This window comes from Palaemon carinicauda, chromosome 34 (assembly GCF_036898095.1).
Source record: "Palaemon carinicauda isolate YSFRI2023 chromosome 34, ASM3689809v2, whole genome shotgun sequence".
Lineage (NCBI taxonomy): Eukaryota > Metazoa > Arthropoda > Malacostraca > Decapoda > Palaemonidae > Palaemon > Palaemon carinicauda.
In genome coordinates this window covers 64829748-64848461 of record NC_090758.1, presented here as the reverse complement: position 1 = coordinate 64848461, position 18714 = coordinate 64829748, and the positions used below count along the sequence as shown (strand labels likewise).

Here is an 18714-nt window from a genome sequence, read left to right as displayed (position 1 = left end):
CATCATCATAATCAGAAAGAGAAGGAAAATGGAAGGGAGGAGAAGGAGAAGAAGGAGGAGGATGGAATGGAGAAGCAGGAGAAGGAAAGTGAAAAGGAGGAGAAGAAGAAGAAGAAGAAAAAGAAAATCGAAAGGCTTGAAAAAGAGCTTCTAAATTATCATAATCAGAAAGAGAAGGAGAATGGAAGGGAGAAGAAGGAGAAGAAGGAGGAGGATGGAATGGAGAAGCAGGAGAAGGAAAGTGAAAAGGAGGGGAAGAAGAAAAAGAAGAAAAAGAAAATCGAAAGGCTTGAAAAAGAGCTTTTACATCATCATAATCAGAAAGAGAATGAAAATGGAAGGGAGGAGAAGGAGAAGAAAAAGGAGGATGGAATGGAGAAGCAGGAGAAGGAAAGCGAAAAGGAGGAGAAGAAGAAGAAGAAGGAAAGAAAATCGAAAGCCTTGAAAAAGAGCTTCTACATCATCATAATCAGAAAGAGAAGGAAAATGGAAGGGAGGAGAAGGAGAAGAAGGAGGAGGATGGAATGGAGAAGCAGGAGAAGGAAACTTAAAAGGAGGAGAAGAAGAAGAAGAAGAAAAAGAAAATCGAAAGGCTTGAAAAAGAGCTTCTACATCATCATAATCAGAAAGAGAAGGAGAATGGAAGGAAGGAGAAGGAGAAGAAGGAGGAAGATGGAATGGAGAAGCATGAGAAGGAAAGTGAAAAGGAGGGGAAGAAGAAGAAGAAGAAAAAGAAAATCGAAGGGCTTTAAAAAGAGCTTCTACGTCATCATAATCAGAAAGAGAAGGAGAATGGAAAGGAGGAGAAGGAGAAGAAGGAGGAGGATGGAATGGAGAAGCAGGAGAAGGAAATTGAAAAGGAGGAGAAGAAGAAAAAGAAGAAAAAGAAAATCGAAAGGCTTGAAAAAGAGCTTCTACATCATCATAATCAGAAAGAGAATGAAAATGGAAGGAAGGAGAAGGAGAAGAAGGAGGAGGATGGAATGGAGAAGCAGGAGAAGGAAAGTGAAAAGGAGGGGAAGAAGAAAAAGAAGAAAAAGAAAATCGAAAGGCTTGAAAAAGAGCTTCTACATTATCATAATCAGAAAGAGAAGGAGAATGGAAGGGAGAAGAAGGAGAAGAAGGAGTAGGATGGAATGGAGAAGCAGGAGAAGGAAAGTGAAAAGGAGGAGTAGAAGAAGAAGAAGGAAAAGAAAATTGAAAGGCTTGAAAGAAAGCTTCTACATCATCATAATCAGAAAGAGAATGAAAATGGAAGGGAGGAGAAGGAGAAGAAGGAGGAGGATGTAATGTAGAAGCAGGAGAAGGAAAGCGAAAAGGAGGAGAAGAAGAAGGAGAAGGAAAAGAAAATCGAAAGCCTTGAAAAAGAGCTTCTACATCATCATAATCAGAAAGAGAATGAAAATGGAAGGGAGGAGAAGGAAAAGAAGGAGGAGGATGGAATGTAGAAGCAGGAGAAGGAAAGCGAAAAGGAGGAGAAGAAGAAGAAGAAGGAAAAGAAAATCGAAAGCCTTGAAAAAGAGCTTCTACATCATCATAATCAGAAAGAGAATGAAAATGGAAGGGAAGAGAAGGAGAAGAAGGAGGAGGATGGAATGGAGAAGCAGGAGAAGGAAAGTGAAAAGGAGGGGAAGAAGAAAAAGAAGAAAAAGAAGATCTAAAGGCTTGAAAAAGAGCTTCTACATCATCATAATCAGAAAGAGAAGGAGATTGGAAGGGAGGAGAAGGAGAAGAAGGAGGAGGATGGAGTGGAGAAGCAGGAGAAGGAAAGTGAAAAGGAGGGGAAGAAGAAGAATAAGAAAAAGAAAATCGAAAGGCTTTAAAAAGATCTTCTACGTCATCATAATCAGAAAGAGAAGGAGAATGGAAAGGAGGAGAAGGAGAAGAAGGAGGAGGATGGAATGGAGAAGCAGGAGAAGGAAAGTGAAAAGGAGGAGAAAAAGAAGAAGAAGAAAAAGAAAATCGAAAGGCTTGAAAAAGAGCGTCTACATTATCATAATCAGAAAGAGAAGGAGAATGGAAGGGAGGAGAAGGAGAAGAAGGAGTAGGATGGAATGGAGAAGCAGGAGAAGGAAAGTGAAGAGGAGGGGAAGAAGAAGAAGAAGAAAAAAAATCGAAAGGCTTGAAAAAGAGCTTCTACATCATCATAATCAGAAAGAGAATGAAAATGGAAGGGAGGAGAAGGAGAAGAAGGAGGAGGATGGAATGGAGAAGCAGGAGAAGGAAAGTGAAAAGGAGGAGAATAAGAAGAAGAAGAAAAAGAAAATCGAAAGGTTTGAAAAAGAGCTTCTACATTATCATAATCAGAAAGAGGAGAATGGAAGTGAGGAGAAGGAGAAGAAGAAGGAGGATGGAATGGAGAAGCAGGAGAAGGAGAGTGAAAAGGAGGAGAAGAAGAAGAAGAAGAAAAATGAAATCGAAAGGCTTGAAAAAGAGCTTCTACATCATCATAATCAGAAAGAGAAGGAGAATGGAAGAGAGGAGAAGGAGAAAAAGGAGGAGGCTGGAATGGCGAAGCAGGAGAAGGTAAGTGAAAAGTAGGAAAAGAAGAAAAAATATAATGAAAAAAATCAGAGGCAAGAGGAGGAAAAGAAGATAATTACCCCAAATCGTGTAGTAGAACTAAACAAGAAAATAGAAGAATTGAAGAGAGAAAAGAAGCATTTAAAGGACTGTATAAGGAGATTTAAAAACAAGATCGTCAGAAGAAATATAGAGAATAAAAAGAAATTTGAATGACTTGAAAAGGAGCTTCTACGAAATCAACGATAGTTTATAGGATTTTATGGAAAGAAGGAAAATAAGATGACCAAGAATAGCAAGGATCAGAAGGAGAAAAAGAATGGAAAGGAGGAAAAACAGAATACCAATAATCAGGGGAATAAGGGGGAGAAGGGGAAGAGAAAAAATAAAGAAAAATTAAACAAGGAGAAGGAAGAGAATAGAGAAAGTGAGGGGCTAAGAAAGGATAGACAATAATTGATGGAAAAGATAAACAATTCGGAGAGTATTGACAAAACATAAAAAATCTCTCCAAAAAAGGAGATCAGAACAGGGCAACCACTCAATGGAACCTTCATTGAACAAGAAATCGTTGATCATATAATCAATGGCACTCCCCAATGGGATAGAGAAAATTCCCCAATTCCTAGGCAGCGTAAATGTGACTCGGTTATGGTGGTCCATCACAATAACCCAAAAATGCCCATCCAAGTCTTCCGTTTAAAGTTCGATTGTGACAAGTGCTACTCGGGCCACTTTCTCAATCAAATTCTCAGACCCTTAGTAGGATTTGATTACATTGAATATCTAATGTGCCCTGTATGTATTAGAATAAGTTTTGTTACACAAAGGTGGAAAGAGTATCTGAAAGATAGGAAGGAAAGGGAGGAGGGGTATCACAAAAAGAATGAAAGGAGTCAGGAGGAAGAGCAGGCGAAGAAGACAACTGACCCTAATCGTCAAAAGGAACAAGAGGAGATAATAGCAAGATTGAATATAGAAATTAAGCGTTTAGGTTTTCGTATAGAGATTCTTCACGAAAGGGTAGTCAAAGGCTTTAGAAACACTGCAAAGAAGTCAAAAGGCTTCAAAAGGAGCTCCGACGAGAAGATAAAATCAACGCTCGTTTGCTGGGGCTTTATGGAAAGGATGAGGAGACCTCACGTTCATCACTTGATTCTTCCTCCTCACATTCATCACCTGGTTCTTCCTCCTCAGAGTCAAAACTTTATTCTTCTTCCTCACGTTCATCACTAGATTTTTCCTTCTCAAATTCATCACTTTATTCTTCCTCCTCACATTCATCACTTGGTTGTTGTTCCTCACATTCATCACTTGAATTCCCCCTCTTCTTAAATCCACCAGAATCCTCCCCTTTCTTAAAGGCACTCTTCTCAAAAATAACACCAGAATCCTCCCCTTTCTTAAATCTACCCTTCTCACAACCACCACTAGATATTCAAGATATGCTTCGGAAGAATTATGAAGAATGGGATGAAAAGGACGACAACCCAGGATTCTGCAAAATTGTCGTGCTAGAGAGGTATTTTGACGGGGAATCACTGTACCCGTTTCGCCATATGTGCCGTCTGTTGCATAAATTGCATACCACCGTGAAATTACAGTGGGAGTCCAGGGAGCGATACTTTGAAGGGTTACCAAAAGAAGACTCTGAAAAAAATAAATGGTTGATGCCCTCTTACAGATTAACATCTCCTAAATTTGAGTTCTTTGTAAAGGATGAATACCAGATAGAAAACCTGACACCACAGCAGGTCTATGAGGCAATGACTGAACTCTATAAACCGTGGAATTTGAAAAGGTATCATCGTATGACAAACAATTGTCAATCCATGCTTAGAGAGCTTCTAGAACGTCTAGGAGTTGAAACACCTGAGACAAAGAGCTTTTAAGATTGCTGCATGTGTGAGGAGATTGTACTGAAAAGTCAGCATGAGGTTGCAAAAGAATCTTCAATTTGAGAGAGGATGCCCATACTAAATTGGCTCGGGGAATACAGATAAAGTTAGCAGAAAGAAAAGGAGAATGGAAGGGAGCAAAATAAGAAAAAAACGAATACCAAGAATCTGGAAAAGAAGGCGAATGGAAATGAGAAGCAGGAGAAGGAAAATGGAAAGGAGGAGGAAAAGAAGAAACAACATACTAACAAGAATCAGAAGAAAGAGGAGGATAAGAAGATGGGTAGATGGAAAACGCTGGCCAGAAAAATCGACCCCACACAAAAGTGGGAAAAAATGCAGACAAAGTCGGAGCAAAAAAACAAAAAAATTACTTTATATATCGAAATTGATATGAAACCCAAGACTGTAATTACTTTAGAGGATCAAAATGAGATTAATTTGTGCGGTGGATCGAGATGATTAGCAAAGTTCTTAGTCTCCATTACACAATATGAAAGAAAAGACCAAGAAAAAATAAACAGACATCTTAATGTTGTCTAAGCAACATGACAATTAAGAGGATGGCAAGTGCATTCCTGCCTTCTGGGTCAAAAGGAATAATCTTCAATATGGACTCAGCAGAGGGAAGAAGTCCCACTTGTTCTAGTATGCAGTGTTCCTAGATAAAGATTCACCTGTACTGTTTCTTTATCGTGTGGATGGATGCAGAAAAAACAAGTGTGATGTCTTATAGTATGCTGTGTTCCCTGACGGAGATTCCACAGTACTGGAATAGTGGATCAGGAGTTTTTGCAATTATGGTAATGAAGGACCTTAAGGATCAAGGGCTTTTAGGATATAAACTGTCAATGGCAAGTGCATTCCAGCCTTCCGGGTCAAAAGAAATAATCTACAATATGGATTCAGCAGAGGGAAGAAGTCTCACTTGTTCTAGTATGCACTGTTCCTAGATAAAGATTCACCTGTACTGTTTCTTTATCATGTGGATGGATGCAGAAAAAACAAATGTGATGTCTTCTATTATGCTGTGTCCCCTGACGGGGATTCCACAGTATTGGAATAGTGGATCATGAGTTTTTGCTATTATGGTAACTAAGGGCCTTAAGGATCAAGAACATTTAAGATATAAACTGTTAATGGCAAGTGCATTCCAGCCTTCCGGGTCAAAACAAATAATCTACAATATGGACTCAGCAGAGGGAAGAAGTCTCACTTGTTCTAATAGTCAGTGTTCCTTGATAAATATTCACCTGTACTGTTTCTTTATCATGTGGATGGATGCAGAAAAAGCAAGTGTGATGTCTTTTAGTATGCTGTGTTCCCTGACGGAGATTCCACAGTACTGGCATAGTAGATCAGGAGTTTTTGCGATCATCGTACCTAAGGGCCTTAAGTATCAAGAACATTTAAGATAAACTTTCAATGGCAAGTGCATTTTAGAATTGTGGGGCAAAGGGAATAATCTAGAAAATGGACTCAGCCGGAGGAAGTCGTCTCCCTTGTTCGAGTATGCATTATTCCCTGATAAAAATTCACCTATACTGTTTGTTAATCATGTGGATCGATGCATACAAAACAAGTGTGGGGTGTTTTAGTAAGCAGTGCCACCTGAAGGAGATTCCACTGGACAGTAATAGTAGATCAAGAGTTTGTTTGATTATGGTAACTAAGGACCTTCTGGATCTAGAGCATTTAAGAGATAAACTGTCAATGGCATGTGTATTCCAGCCTTCCAGGTCAAAAGAAATAATCTACAAGATGGACTCGGCAGAGGGAAGAAGTCTCACTTTTTCCAATATACAGTGTTCCTTGATAAAGATTCACTAGCACTGTTTCCTAATCATTTGGACAGATGTAGCAAAAAAAAAGTGCGACGTCTTTTAGTAAAGTGTGTAACCAGAAGATTCCAGTAATTGAATACCGGATGAAGAGTTCATGCGCTTATGGTAATTAAGGATCATCTGGATCAAGGACAATTAAGAAATAAACTGTCAATACCAAGTGTATTCCAGCCTTCTAGGGCAAATAGAATAATCTACAAGATGGACTCAGCAGAGGGAAGAAGTCTCACTTGTTTCAGTATGCAGTGTTCCTTGGTAGAATCACTTGTACTTTTTATCATGTGAACAAATGTAAAAATGAAAAGTGTGAAGTCTTTTAGTATGGTGTGTCCCCTGAAGGAGATTCCATTGTTTTGAAATAGTAAAACAACGGGTTGTGGTTAGGTTATGACAACTGAGAACCTTCTGGATCAAGAGCCATTGAGAGACAAAGTGGCAATGCCCAGTAGATTCCAGCCATCCAGGTCAAAGGAAATAATTTACAAGATGGATTCAGCAGAGGGAAGAAGTCTCGCTTGTTCCAGCATGCAGTGTTCCTATTGTAAATACTAACTTGTACTGTTTCTTTATAATGTATAAAATGAAAAAGTAAAAAGTGTTAAGTCTTTTAGTATGCTGTATCCCTTGAAGGAGATTCCTTTGTACTGGAATAGTGCATTAAAATTTTGTGTTCTTGGTTATGGTAACTAAAGACCTTCTGGATAAAAAATACCAAGTGTATTCCAGCCTTCCAGGTCAAAGAGAATACTGAACAAGATGGACTCGGCAGACATAACCCAGCCACTGATTAAGACATTTTTGGAGGGCACAGACTGGTATTCAAAATTAAGTTTCTTATAACAATACAGTGTATACAATATCTATTTCATAGCCACAAACCATTAAAGTTTTCTTAGACACAAACCACTATTTTATTTCAACATTAATTGAAAGATTGAAAGGTTGAGCAAATAAGAAGTTTGCCCTAAAGTGTTCATTGTATCGGAGATAATTACTCAAATTGTCTGACTGTCAAGTTACAAACTTTAAGGCATTCGTTAAGCTCCTGTGTACATCTGATACAGTTTTTATTTAATTATCTTATTTTTGACATTAAGTGAGTTTTTTTATGATTAATTTTAATGACGATATGTATGTGCCTTTGATTTGAATATAATTTATGTATCATACTTCCTGTAAAAATATTTGCATAGTGTTGTTTACCAAATAAAGATTTTCTATAAATACTTTCCTTTCTCTTTCATTGGTCAGTAAATAACAGTTGTATGGTTTTTCAGAGAATGGCTCAATATAAAATTAGCATACATACATACATACATATACCAAAGGCACTTCCCCCAATTTCGGGGGGTAGCCGACATCAACAATGAAACAAAACAAAAAGGGGACCTCTACTCTCTACTTTCCTCCAGCTTAACCAGGGACTCAGCAGAGTTCAGCTGGTACTGCTAGGGTTCCACAGCCCAACCTCCTACATTATCCACCACAGATGAAGCTTCATAATGCTGAATCCCCTACTGGTGCTAACTCCGCGGTCATCTAAGGCACCGGAGGAAGCAGCAGGGCCTACCGGAACTGCGTCACAATCGCTCGCCATTCATTCCTATTTCTAGCACGCTCTCTTGCCTCTCTCACATCTATCCTCCTATCACCCAGAGCTTTCTTCACACCATCCATCCACCCAAACCTTGGCCTTCCTCTTGTACTTCTCCCATCAACTCTTGCATTCATCACCTTCTTTAGCAGACAGCCATTTTCCATTCTCTCAACATGGCCAAACCACCTCAATACATTCATATCCACTCTAGCCGCTAACTCATTTCTTACACCCGTTCTCACCCTCACCACTTCATTCCTAACCCTATCTACTCGAGATACACCAGCCATACTCCTTTGACACTTCATCTCAAACACATTCAATTTCTGTCTCTCCATCACTTTCATTCCCCACAACTCCGATCCATACATCACAGTTGGTACAATCACTTTCTCATATTGAACTCTCTTTACATTCATGCCCAACCCTCTATTTTTTACTACTCCCTTAACTGCCCCCAACACTTTGCAACCTTCATTCACTCTCTGACGTACATCTGCTTCCACTCCACCATTTGCTGCAACAACAGACCTCAAGTACTTAAACTGATCCACCTCCTCAAGTAACTCTCCATTCAACATGACATTCAACCTTGCACCACCTTCCCTTCTCGTACATCTTATAACCTTACTCTTACCCACATTAACTCTCAACTTCCTTCTCTCACACACCCTTCCAGATTCTGTCACTAGTCGGTCAAGCTTCTCTTCTGTGTCTGCTACCAGCACAGTATCATCCGCAAACAACAACTGATTTACCTCCCATTCATGATCATTCTCGCCTACCAGTTTTAATCCTCGTCCAAGCACTCGAGAATTCACCTCTCTCACCACTCCATCAACATACAAGTTAAACAACCTTGGCGACATCACACATCCCTGTCTCAGCCCCACTCTCACCGGAAACCAATCGCTCACTTCATTTCCTATTCTAACACATGCTTTACTACCTTTGTAGAAACTTTTCACTGCTTGCAACAACCTTCCGCCACCTCCATATAACCTCATCACATTCCACATTGCTTCCCTATCAACTCTATCATAGGCTTTCTCCAGATCCATAAACGCAACATACACCTCCTTACCTTTTGCTAAATTTTTCTCGCATATCTGCCTAACTGTAAAAATCTGATTCATACAACCCCTACCTCTTCTAAAACCACCCTGTACTTCCAAGATTGCATTCTCTGTTTTATCCTTAATCCTATTAATCATTACTCTACCATACACTTTTCCAACTACACTCAACAAACTAATACCTCTTGAATTACAACACTCATGCACATGTCCCTTACCCTTATATAGTGGTACAAATAAAATTAGCAGGTTATGAAAATTCAAAAAAGGAGTGTCGTCGTCGGGGACTAGAAGAGCAACCATTCTATGAAATGACCAAGCTTCCAGGTCAGTTTTCACAATTGCTTCAAGATTCAGGGCTGCAAGATAGGGCTAGCCAATCTCGAACAGCCCTTACTAGTGCTAAACGTGCAATAAAGTATGGAGAGCTTCGAAAACTGCATGAGTTGAAGAAAGCGCTTCATAAGGAAGGACCAAGTAAAACTAGTATGTTGAAAGTCTCACATACTGAACATATCTATCAACAGAGAAGGTCATCTCAATGAGATTGATACCAATAGGACAAATTTTTGATCAGTTACGCCAAAAGAAAAGAAGTATCAAAGCAGATAATTGGAAAAACTGATAACGCTGTCAGTGGATTCCTATTGGCTGACAGATTAATTTGACGGCATTTGACGAGCTCCCAATATTGCAATTTTTGCAATCAAAATAGTAATACCACAGATTATTTTCATTTTTTGTCTGGCAACAGTTGATTTTGGCCGAGTTTCGAGTTTTTCTTTGTCTGCATCTTTTCCCACGTTTATGTGGGGTTGATGTTTCTGGCCTGCGTTCTCCATCTACCGCTGTCCCACACTTCATCAACGGATAATTCCTTTGATTGAGGTCATCTGTGATACAGTCTATCCACCTTCGCTTTGGTCTCCCTCTCCTTCTCGTTCCCTGTACCTCCATTTCATCACTGTAATCCTAGTATACTGTTCATTTCTTCTCATGACATGACCATACCACCTCATTCTACTTTCTTGGATCTTATCTGACAGTTTTCTAACTCCTGTGGTACCCCTAATTACCTCATTCCGTGTCTTATCTCTTCTTGTCACCTCACACATCCATCTCAACATTCTCATCTCTGCTACATCCAGCTTCTTCTCTTCTGTCTTCTTTATTGCCCATGTCTCCACTCCATAAATCATTGCCGGTCTCACAACTGTCCTGTGTACTTTACCCTTCAACTTAGCCCTTGTTTTCCTATTGCATAGTATTCCACACACTTTTTCCAATTTTTCCATCCTTCTTGTAGGCTGTGGTTTATTTCCACCCCCAGGTCACCATCCACTGCAACTGTGGATCCTAAATACTTGAAATTTTCAACTCTTTTCAATCTCTCTCATTGTAAACTAAATTCCCCATTTTTCATTTTGAATTAAGAGCTCAATACAGACCCCTAATGTAGTCCCACTTTTACTGGGAAACTTTGTTAGGCCTTTACTGCTCTTAACATTTGCTTCTCCCCTCTCATACATATCTTGGGTTATTCTGACGTATTTCTCAGGGACTCCCTTTTCTCTCATACATCTCCACAGATCTTGACGTGGTACTCGATCGTATGCCTTCTCCATGTCAATAAAGACCATTTGTAATCCTTTCTGTTTCTCCCGATGTTTTTCTATCATCTGCCTCAAAGCAAATATTGCTTCTACAGTCCGTCTTCCAGGCATGAATTCAAATTGTTCCTCACCAATTGTTGTTTCATCTCAAGACACTCCTCTCAATGATCTTCTCCCATATTTTCATAGTATGGCTTATCAACTTTATGCCTCTGTAGTTGCCACATTCCTGGATGTCTCCCTTCCCATATAGATGGGAATGATTAGGCTTCTTCTCCATTCCTCTGGCATATTTTCCTGATTGAAGATCATCTGCATCAGGTCCCACATGATATCTATGCCTTCCTCTACAAGACTCTTCCATACCTATGCTGGTATATTACCCGGTCTTGCAGCTTTACAATTTCTCATCTTCTTTACTGCTTGTTCTACTTCTCTTCTAGTCACTCCTATGGTAACTGCCTCGTTTTGGAGTTCATCTTCAAATTCTGTTTTTGGGTTCTCCTCAATAATAGTCTTTCAAAATAACTTTCCCACCTTCTTTTAATTTCATTCTCTTCTGCTAGAACTATACCATCGCTATCTTTTATTAGCCTTATCTGTGTAAGGTCTTTAGATGCAGCATCTCGGAATTATTTCGAAATTTAGCTTGACACAATTCTAAAAAAAATGGGATTAAAGACTTTTATTTAAGAATCTCTCTCTCTCTCTCTCTCTCTCTCTCTCTCTCTCTCTCTCTCTCTCTGTATATCATGATCCCATTTTTTCTTGTTAGATGACGATACCGATGGTGGATTTATAAAAATTTTGGTAATATTATTATTATTATTATTATTATTATTATTATTATTATTATTATTATTATTATTAATATTATTATTATTATCATCATCATCAAATGCACGAGAGGATTTTTTCAAATAACTAGAAAAGGTAATAAAGCTTAATTCAGCCACACTGAGAAACTCTTCACATTTCGGAACACAGCTGAAAGTAACTGATGAAATATTTATCAAATCGGTGATTTTTTCCGTATATTATGATAGAAACTCAGAAGAGAGGAAGGACATATCTGAGGCCTTTATTCTGCACTGGACTAGCAACGATTAATGAAAAAGATGATGATGATGATGATGATATATTAGTATAATTCCTATCATCATCAAGATAATTTTATATGAGTACCATCTTTAGAATTGATTAATAATTATACTAAATAATATCTAAATCACTCAATGTAAGAAACTAGAATCTTAAAATAAATTCTCATAGGTTAAAGTAGAAATTAAATATCACAAAAAATACAGTAGGTAAATGATTAATTAATTCTATGAAAATATTCTTCGTGAACATTTATTTTGGGATTCAATTAAATGAACTCCTTTGTGATCCTGAGAAGAAGAATTTCCTATTTGTCTTCCTTCAGTCCTGATGTTGGACTGAAAAGAGGAAAATAGAACCAAGATATTTGTGGATCTGGAAAACACCAAGAGACTCATCGATTGGAGTTATGCTAACAAAGACTTCGGACCTCAAAGAGGCAGAAATACCTTTCTCTTTAACAAACATTCTGAGATTCATTTCAAATCTCTCTCTCTCTCTCTCTCTCTCTCTCTCTCTCTCTCTCCATAAAACATCTGAAGAGGCATCTTTGGAAAGAAGAAGAATTGTTGCCCAAACAACTATTCGAGAACAAACCTTTTCTTACCATTCATAACGACCAGATCTTCAACTTAACAAAAACACTCTCAGTTTATTGCAGTTATTTCCTCAATGAGAGAGAGAGAGAGAGAGAGAGAGAGAGAGAGAGAGAGAGAGAGAGAGAGAGAGAGAGAGAGAGAAGCCCGCAACATAAACATTTTCTGAGATTCAAGCCATATAACATCAGGTTAAGCACAAAATGTTTTAGAAGTTTAATTTCTTTGTGTGTATTGCAGTGAATATTTCCATTGCATTTCTAGTGATGCAAATAATGTGTTAATTTGATATTTTTTGCATTAAACATCAACAATAGATTACGAAAACTTACTTGAAAATAAAAAAAGAACTTATTTCACTTAATAATTCATCAAAAACCATTTGTTAATTAAAACGGATAGTTACAGTCATTCAAAGTAAAATAAACTAATTTAATCACCCTTTCAAAATAATAATAAGAAAAATAGTTACATCAAAAGACAAAGAATTGTAGTTTAAACTTCACAGTAAAAATCCCATAACCTTAGCTATTCCTGAATAATTAGAGGCTTATTTCCACCTTGGAACGTCCATAGCTACTAGAACATAATATATAATCAATTTATTATATATTTATTACCATTACTGCTATCGTTAAAACATAAAATATAGTTAATTTATCATATATATATTACCATTATTGTTATCATTGGAATTACTATCATTTAAAATAGTTACTATTATTACTTTTATTATTTTATATTATCATAATCAGTGTGTTTTCTATACGCAAATAAGATCCGTATTATTAAAGTGATATATTAATCATAGATTTGTCCCCAGTGGGACGAAAATCCATAGGCATGTTTAACTGCACTCTTCAATCAGATGTTTCCTCCGTCTACAGATACTCTTGGAGGATTAATTGATAAAGCCTTGATAATTCTAGTGAATAGCGAGGCAGTCACTATTAGGAGTTATATTCAAAATAATAGAAACTTTTTCTTCAATTAATTTATGGGTACAAAGTGTAACATGTGACATGAAAATCACAAATCCTCTATTAAAAAGTGTTACAGGCAGTAGAACAACTGCAACATGATTAAATTCCTCAATGGAATTGTCATCACAAATACGAGTTTTCCAATGGAAATTCCCATCTAATGGATGTCCCGGTAATTTCCAAAGGAATTGCAACACATTGCAAAAGTATTTCATATATCTTCCAATTTCATTACGGGAGATATAACGCTTAGATACGCATACCAGGGTAACACACACACACACATCAATTCATTAGGAGCCATTGAGAGAAAGAGAGAGAGAGAGAGAGAGAGAGAGAGAGAGAGAGAGAGAGAGACTAAACTTAGTGTGATAAAATAAGGATTTTATTAGTAAGTCTGGCTTTGTGGAGGCTGCCAAGCGTTGCGGTTTACCTTCTCTCTCTCTCTCTCTCTCTCTCTCTCTCTCTCTCTCTCTCTCTCTCTCTCTCCTAAAAGCAACAACAGGTGGTCCCAAACAAATTGATCAGGAATCTGAAGACAAGCAATCTTCAAATAAGAAGGAGAAAATTATTGCTGCACAAAAAAACCATTCGTGTACAATACAAGAAACTCTTCAACCGAACAAAGCACCTATAATTAGATAGATGCATTCCCTGAGAGAGAGAGAGAGAGAGAGAGAGAGAGAGAGAGAGAGAGAGAGAGAGTGTGTGTTTTAACAAATATTAATTGTTACGATAAACTGCCTAAAAATCCTTTTGACGCGTAAGTTTTTTCATTAAAATATATTCGTGCAAAGGTTTATTCTTTATAGCACTAACATTTTAATTACGCACACACACAGAAGGTGCACCCCCTTTTCCCTCCTCTCCCTTCCCTCTCAATGTAGCCCCTCCCATCAGGATATGCCCACTGCCAGTTCCCTCACCCAAGGGCCCGGGGGACACCAGGAAGTTGTACCCCAATCAATGTGGCTAAGCGTGACAGGAATGAATATATTTTACATAGATAAATATTTTTTAAGGGAAAACACCTAACCAGAGAACACTATCTGAAAAAAAAAAGTTTGGTCGTAAAAGAAACATTCACCTTTTCTTTTTTTCTTTCAGTAAAGGCAAGGACATCGAGGCCGAAATTGCATTCCTTTTAGCAATATGAAATTTTTAAATTTCATATTAATAATTTTTGTAACATTCATCATGTTGATACTCAGCCGAGTATCAGACAGATTAAAAGCATTTATAAAACTCTCAAAAATTTCCTCTACTGAGATGGGATTTAAACATAGAATACTTGGCCAAATTGATATAGATTTCCGTTCAGTACTTCGAACCAAGATATGAGAAGACACACTTCCAACTGAAACCTCTCACCAGATCTGGAGGGAAAATATTGCTTTGCAAATTACTTCTGTTCTGGGATATTGCTCTCACGATATATTTGTATTTTTCTCACTATGAGTTGCTCTCCGGAGTAATGTTGATGTCTGTGTCTGTTAGTAGACAAGAATATTTTTTTATATAATACAAAATATATATATATATATATATATATGTGTGTGTGTGTGTGTGTATGTATATATATATATATATATATATATATATATATATATATATATATATATTAACCATGTAACTATTTTCTAAAGAGTAATTGTCTGAAGCAAATGTCGTGAAAACGGATTTAGAGTTTTATTCAAAAGAGAATAGTCTCAGGTTCCAGATCGTTTAAAGCAGTCTGTTTATATAATAATTTTTCCAATGATTTGTATCACATAAACTCGTTATTTTTGAAATATAATTGAAGGATTTCATTAACATAGAACAACTCTTATACCCAAATTCTAGTTAATAGTTCGAAATATAGTTTTTGTAAAACAAAATAAATTGAAAGTTTAGTTTTTTCGTCGGGGGGTGACAAAACGGTCGTGTGTTCAATATATATTATATATATATATATATATATATATACACACATATGATATATATATATATATATATATATATATATATTTATGATTTAACATCATTAAACCTAAAAGCATCGACTAATTGGTATTGGTCTATATCCCTCCAATAATGAATTTTCTTAGTGATGGAAATACTGAAGAAGTTTTCGGTATTAGAGAATCTCAAATCCCTTTAAACCTAATATTAATGACGTTTGGCTGAAGGCGAAAAGCAAAATCATTTCATATCTTATGCCTCTTGAGATTTCCTAAATCAAATATCCAATTAAGGAAGGATAATATTTTTTCCAGACGTTGAATTACATCTGGTGGAAAGATTAGGATTTTACCTTTGAATTATACTCGATATTATGGAAATAAAAAACAAATAGCTCTAATATTTACCTATTATGAACCTTATTGTGTTTTCTGTAGGGGAATTAATAGGTCCAAGACAGGTTTGAATGAGGTTTTATAATATAATAATATTGTTTAAGCATGGAAGACTGGGAAAACTCCATTTCAGATTAGCACTCTTTAAAGCGTATAAGGTCTGAGAGAGAGAGAGAGAGAGAGAGAGAGAGAGAGAGAGAGAGAGAGAGAGACCCTTGAATATAGAGGATTTTTAATGAAGTTGCAGTTGATATTAAATAACCAATAGCATTTGATGATGTCATAATTATCGGTTGTATTTCGAATGTAGTAAATGTAACAAGAAACATTTCATAGAGGATTGGTATCTATAATAATTGTTCTTATAAATACCTGACAATATCTTTCATATTGACATCAACAGATTCTGGTTAGAATTGGTGTTTTCATTCTATTGTTGAGTTTCAACTATTTGGCTGCAGAATATTGTGATATGATTTATATATCTTTGTATATATATATATATATATATATATATATATATAATCTGTATTTTACATCTAATTGCCATAAAAAATCCGAAAAAAATAGTATTTCTGAAATTATGAGTTTTTACGCATTAATTAAAAGTAGCTAATTATGAAAGCATGTTTTCATTATCAAAGGATTCTCCGAATTTGAACAGAACCTGAGTATTTCTACCTCTTGTCAAAAGATGGCAGCACATGTCCCTTGTTCCATTCTTTTGAAGTTTCTGTCTAATTGAAAAATGGGAATGGATTGATACTTGTATAAAAATATGTGTAGCAAGTATTAATTATATTCAGTTCCAATTAAGAAGGATAATTTTTTTTTCAATTACGTCTTGGAAGATTCCTGAATGCAAGGATTAAAAATCTCTGAACATGTTTATTTTCATGACCAATAGATGGCGTTAGCATTAGAGTGCCAATTGCTAATTACCCTCCTCATCCCTTAATTATAATTTTCATTACTTATTCCTGGCCAAAATTTGTCTATAAAACAGACAAAATTGAGCTTGTGCTTCATCGTAGTATAAACACGACCTAATTCTATTTAGGAAATTCAAGAATTGACATTAAGTATCAGATATATTTCTTTAAAAAACAATCGTTAGTTCAATTATATTTGGGGGTCAGGGCGAAAGTGGGGTTGCCAGAGAGAATGCCACATGTACTGGAATCAATGAGACAATCAAGTAATTAAACTGTTATTTGAGCCAACCTTAATTATCTTTATTTGACACCAGAAGATAATCAATATGTTACATGGTATGACATGTATTGTTACTAAAAATTACGTAGAATAACAAGTTTGCTACATCCCAAAAGACATAAACCAATACCCCCATCTAGCTCTAACCCCTAAGTCGTAACGAGTTTTACTTTACCGCCAATAGATGGCATCAGAGGCACCTTGGCCAACTAATATAGACAATTTTTTGACGAACATGTGGGTCAAAAAGAAAGAAAGAAAAAATAACAAGTATGGTAAGGATGTAGAGGATAGAGAATTGGTGAATTATCCAACTATAGTTTCCTTGTTATAAATGAATATTTTCATCAGGAAATCGAGTGAGTTTTTCATATACTATCGAAAGCAACCTGAGTTTACTTTTGAAAGTGTTTCAGATTTTATTTCTTCATCAGAACACATGGATAATGAGCCTTGACCCTATATAAATTACCAAGGTAACAATCATCAACATAGTTGAGGCAAGTGGGATGAGTAAAATTATTTAAGGAATAACTATATTATAATTTGATGTTCATATCATCAGGGTATTCAACATAAACAAATCGGATATCGAAAAAGAAAATTGTCATATTTCTGTGTCTTCGCCAACGTCTGACTGACTGCCATGTCACCTACCCGTGAACATGTTATTGTTGATAAGGGCGTTCCAGGGGGTGAACTAGTTATAAAATAAACCTTATCATCATTTCCTTAGTAAATATATGAATGTGGGTAAAGCTGTTCCTTGGTTCAATATACCTTAAGAGAAGCCCTTATTAAGTACGTATAGTAGGCAATAGTGTTTGTTTTATTTCATTCTGAAATGTATACTCATAGAATGGATGGAAATACATAGAAATAATTACTTTTAACAAGACTTTTCAGATGAAGTTTGTTTACTAAAGGGTTGTACAATGGAAAGCAGTTAGTGAAATTGAAAATGAGTAACTACATTTTTGTTGAGCAAGAGGAATTTTGAGAATCAGATAACAGGCGAAGATTTAAATTCACATATACTGATTTCATCAAAATTGGTTTGATGAAAAATTATGAGACTAAAATGATTTTGATGCACCTCATCAATTTAATGTCCTATAATGCACCGCTTATATTTACAATGACGATCCATCACCTGAATGCATATAATAATGAAATGCATTTGATGAATACATTTCCATTTCTAACATTAAAATAATAGAGGACAGTTATTTTTTGAATAAAACTATGCATTCTTTTAATTGGGTCTTTGAAGGTAACATCTAAGATTTAAGTTACGACTTGAAAGCAATCATTTTTGTAAGTAACTAATAAAAAGAAGAAAGTAACTAACAGAATAACTAACTATTTATCATAGAAGTAAATTTACCACAAGTATTTCATCCCATGTTGAATGTATCATCATCATCACCACCATCATCATCATCATCATCATCATCATCATCATCAGCAGTAGCAGTAGTTAATAGTTCACTGCAGAAAAAAGGCCTCGTACAAGTCTTTCCACTTGCGTCTGATTATGGTCTTTATAAGCCAGTCCACAACCGTAAACTTTCTTAGTTCATCAATCCATCATCTTCTATTCCTTCCCCCATTTCTTTTAAAATCTTTAGGGATCCATTCTGTTTTAGTATCGCTCCAAGTTTCTCATGCATAAGTTAATATTGGTAGAAGAATATGATTAAATACATTTCTTTTTAGAACAATTATACTTTTGCCTAATAGTTCACCCATGTAAATTAAAACTCAAAAAGTAAATACTGATAATAATCGACCAAATAAAGATGAAACGTAAAATACTGCTCTGTATCTTTTTTCTTCTAAGAAATATTGAAAGCCACCAAAACAAATCTGGATTTTTATCAGATACATTAAAAGCAACTAAAAAGATTTAGATTTTTATCTGACATG

General features: G+C 36.1%; 1 protein-coding gene across 1 annotated transcript in view; it reads left to right on the top strand.

Moving 5' to 3' along the window:
- Positions 1–4969: 4969 nt before the first annotated feature.
- LOC137626989 (neuroligin-4, X-linked-like) overlaps positions 4970–18714 on the top strand; it is a 125539-nt gene continuing 111794 nt past the window's right edge. The window contains 2 exon segments of the mRNA XM_068357973.1: positions 4970–5069; positions 9167–9415. Coding sequence (XP_068214074.1) covers positions 4970–5069; positions 9167–9415 — 349 coding nt within the window.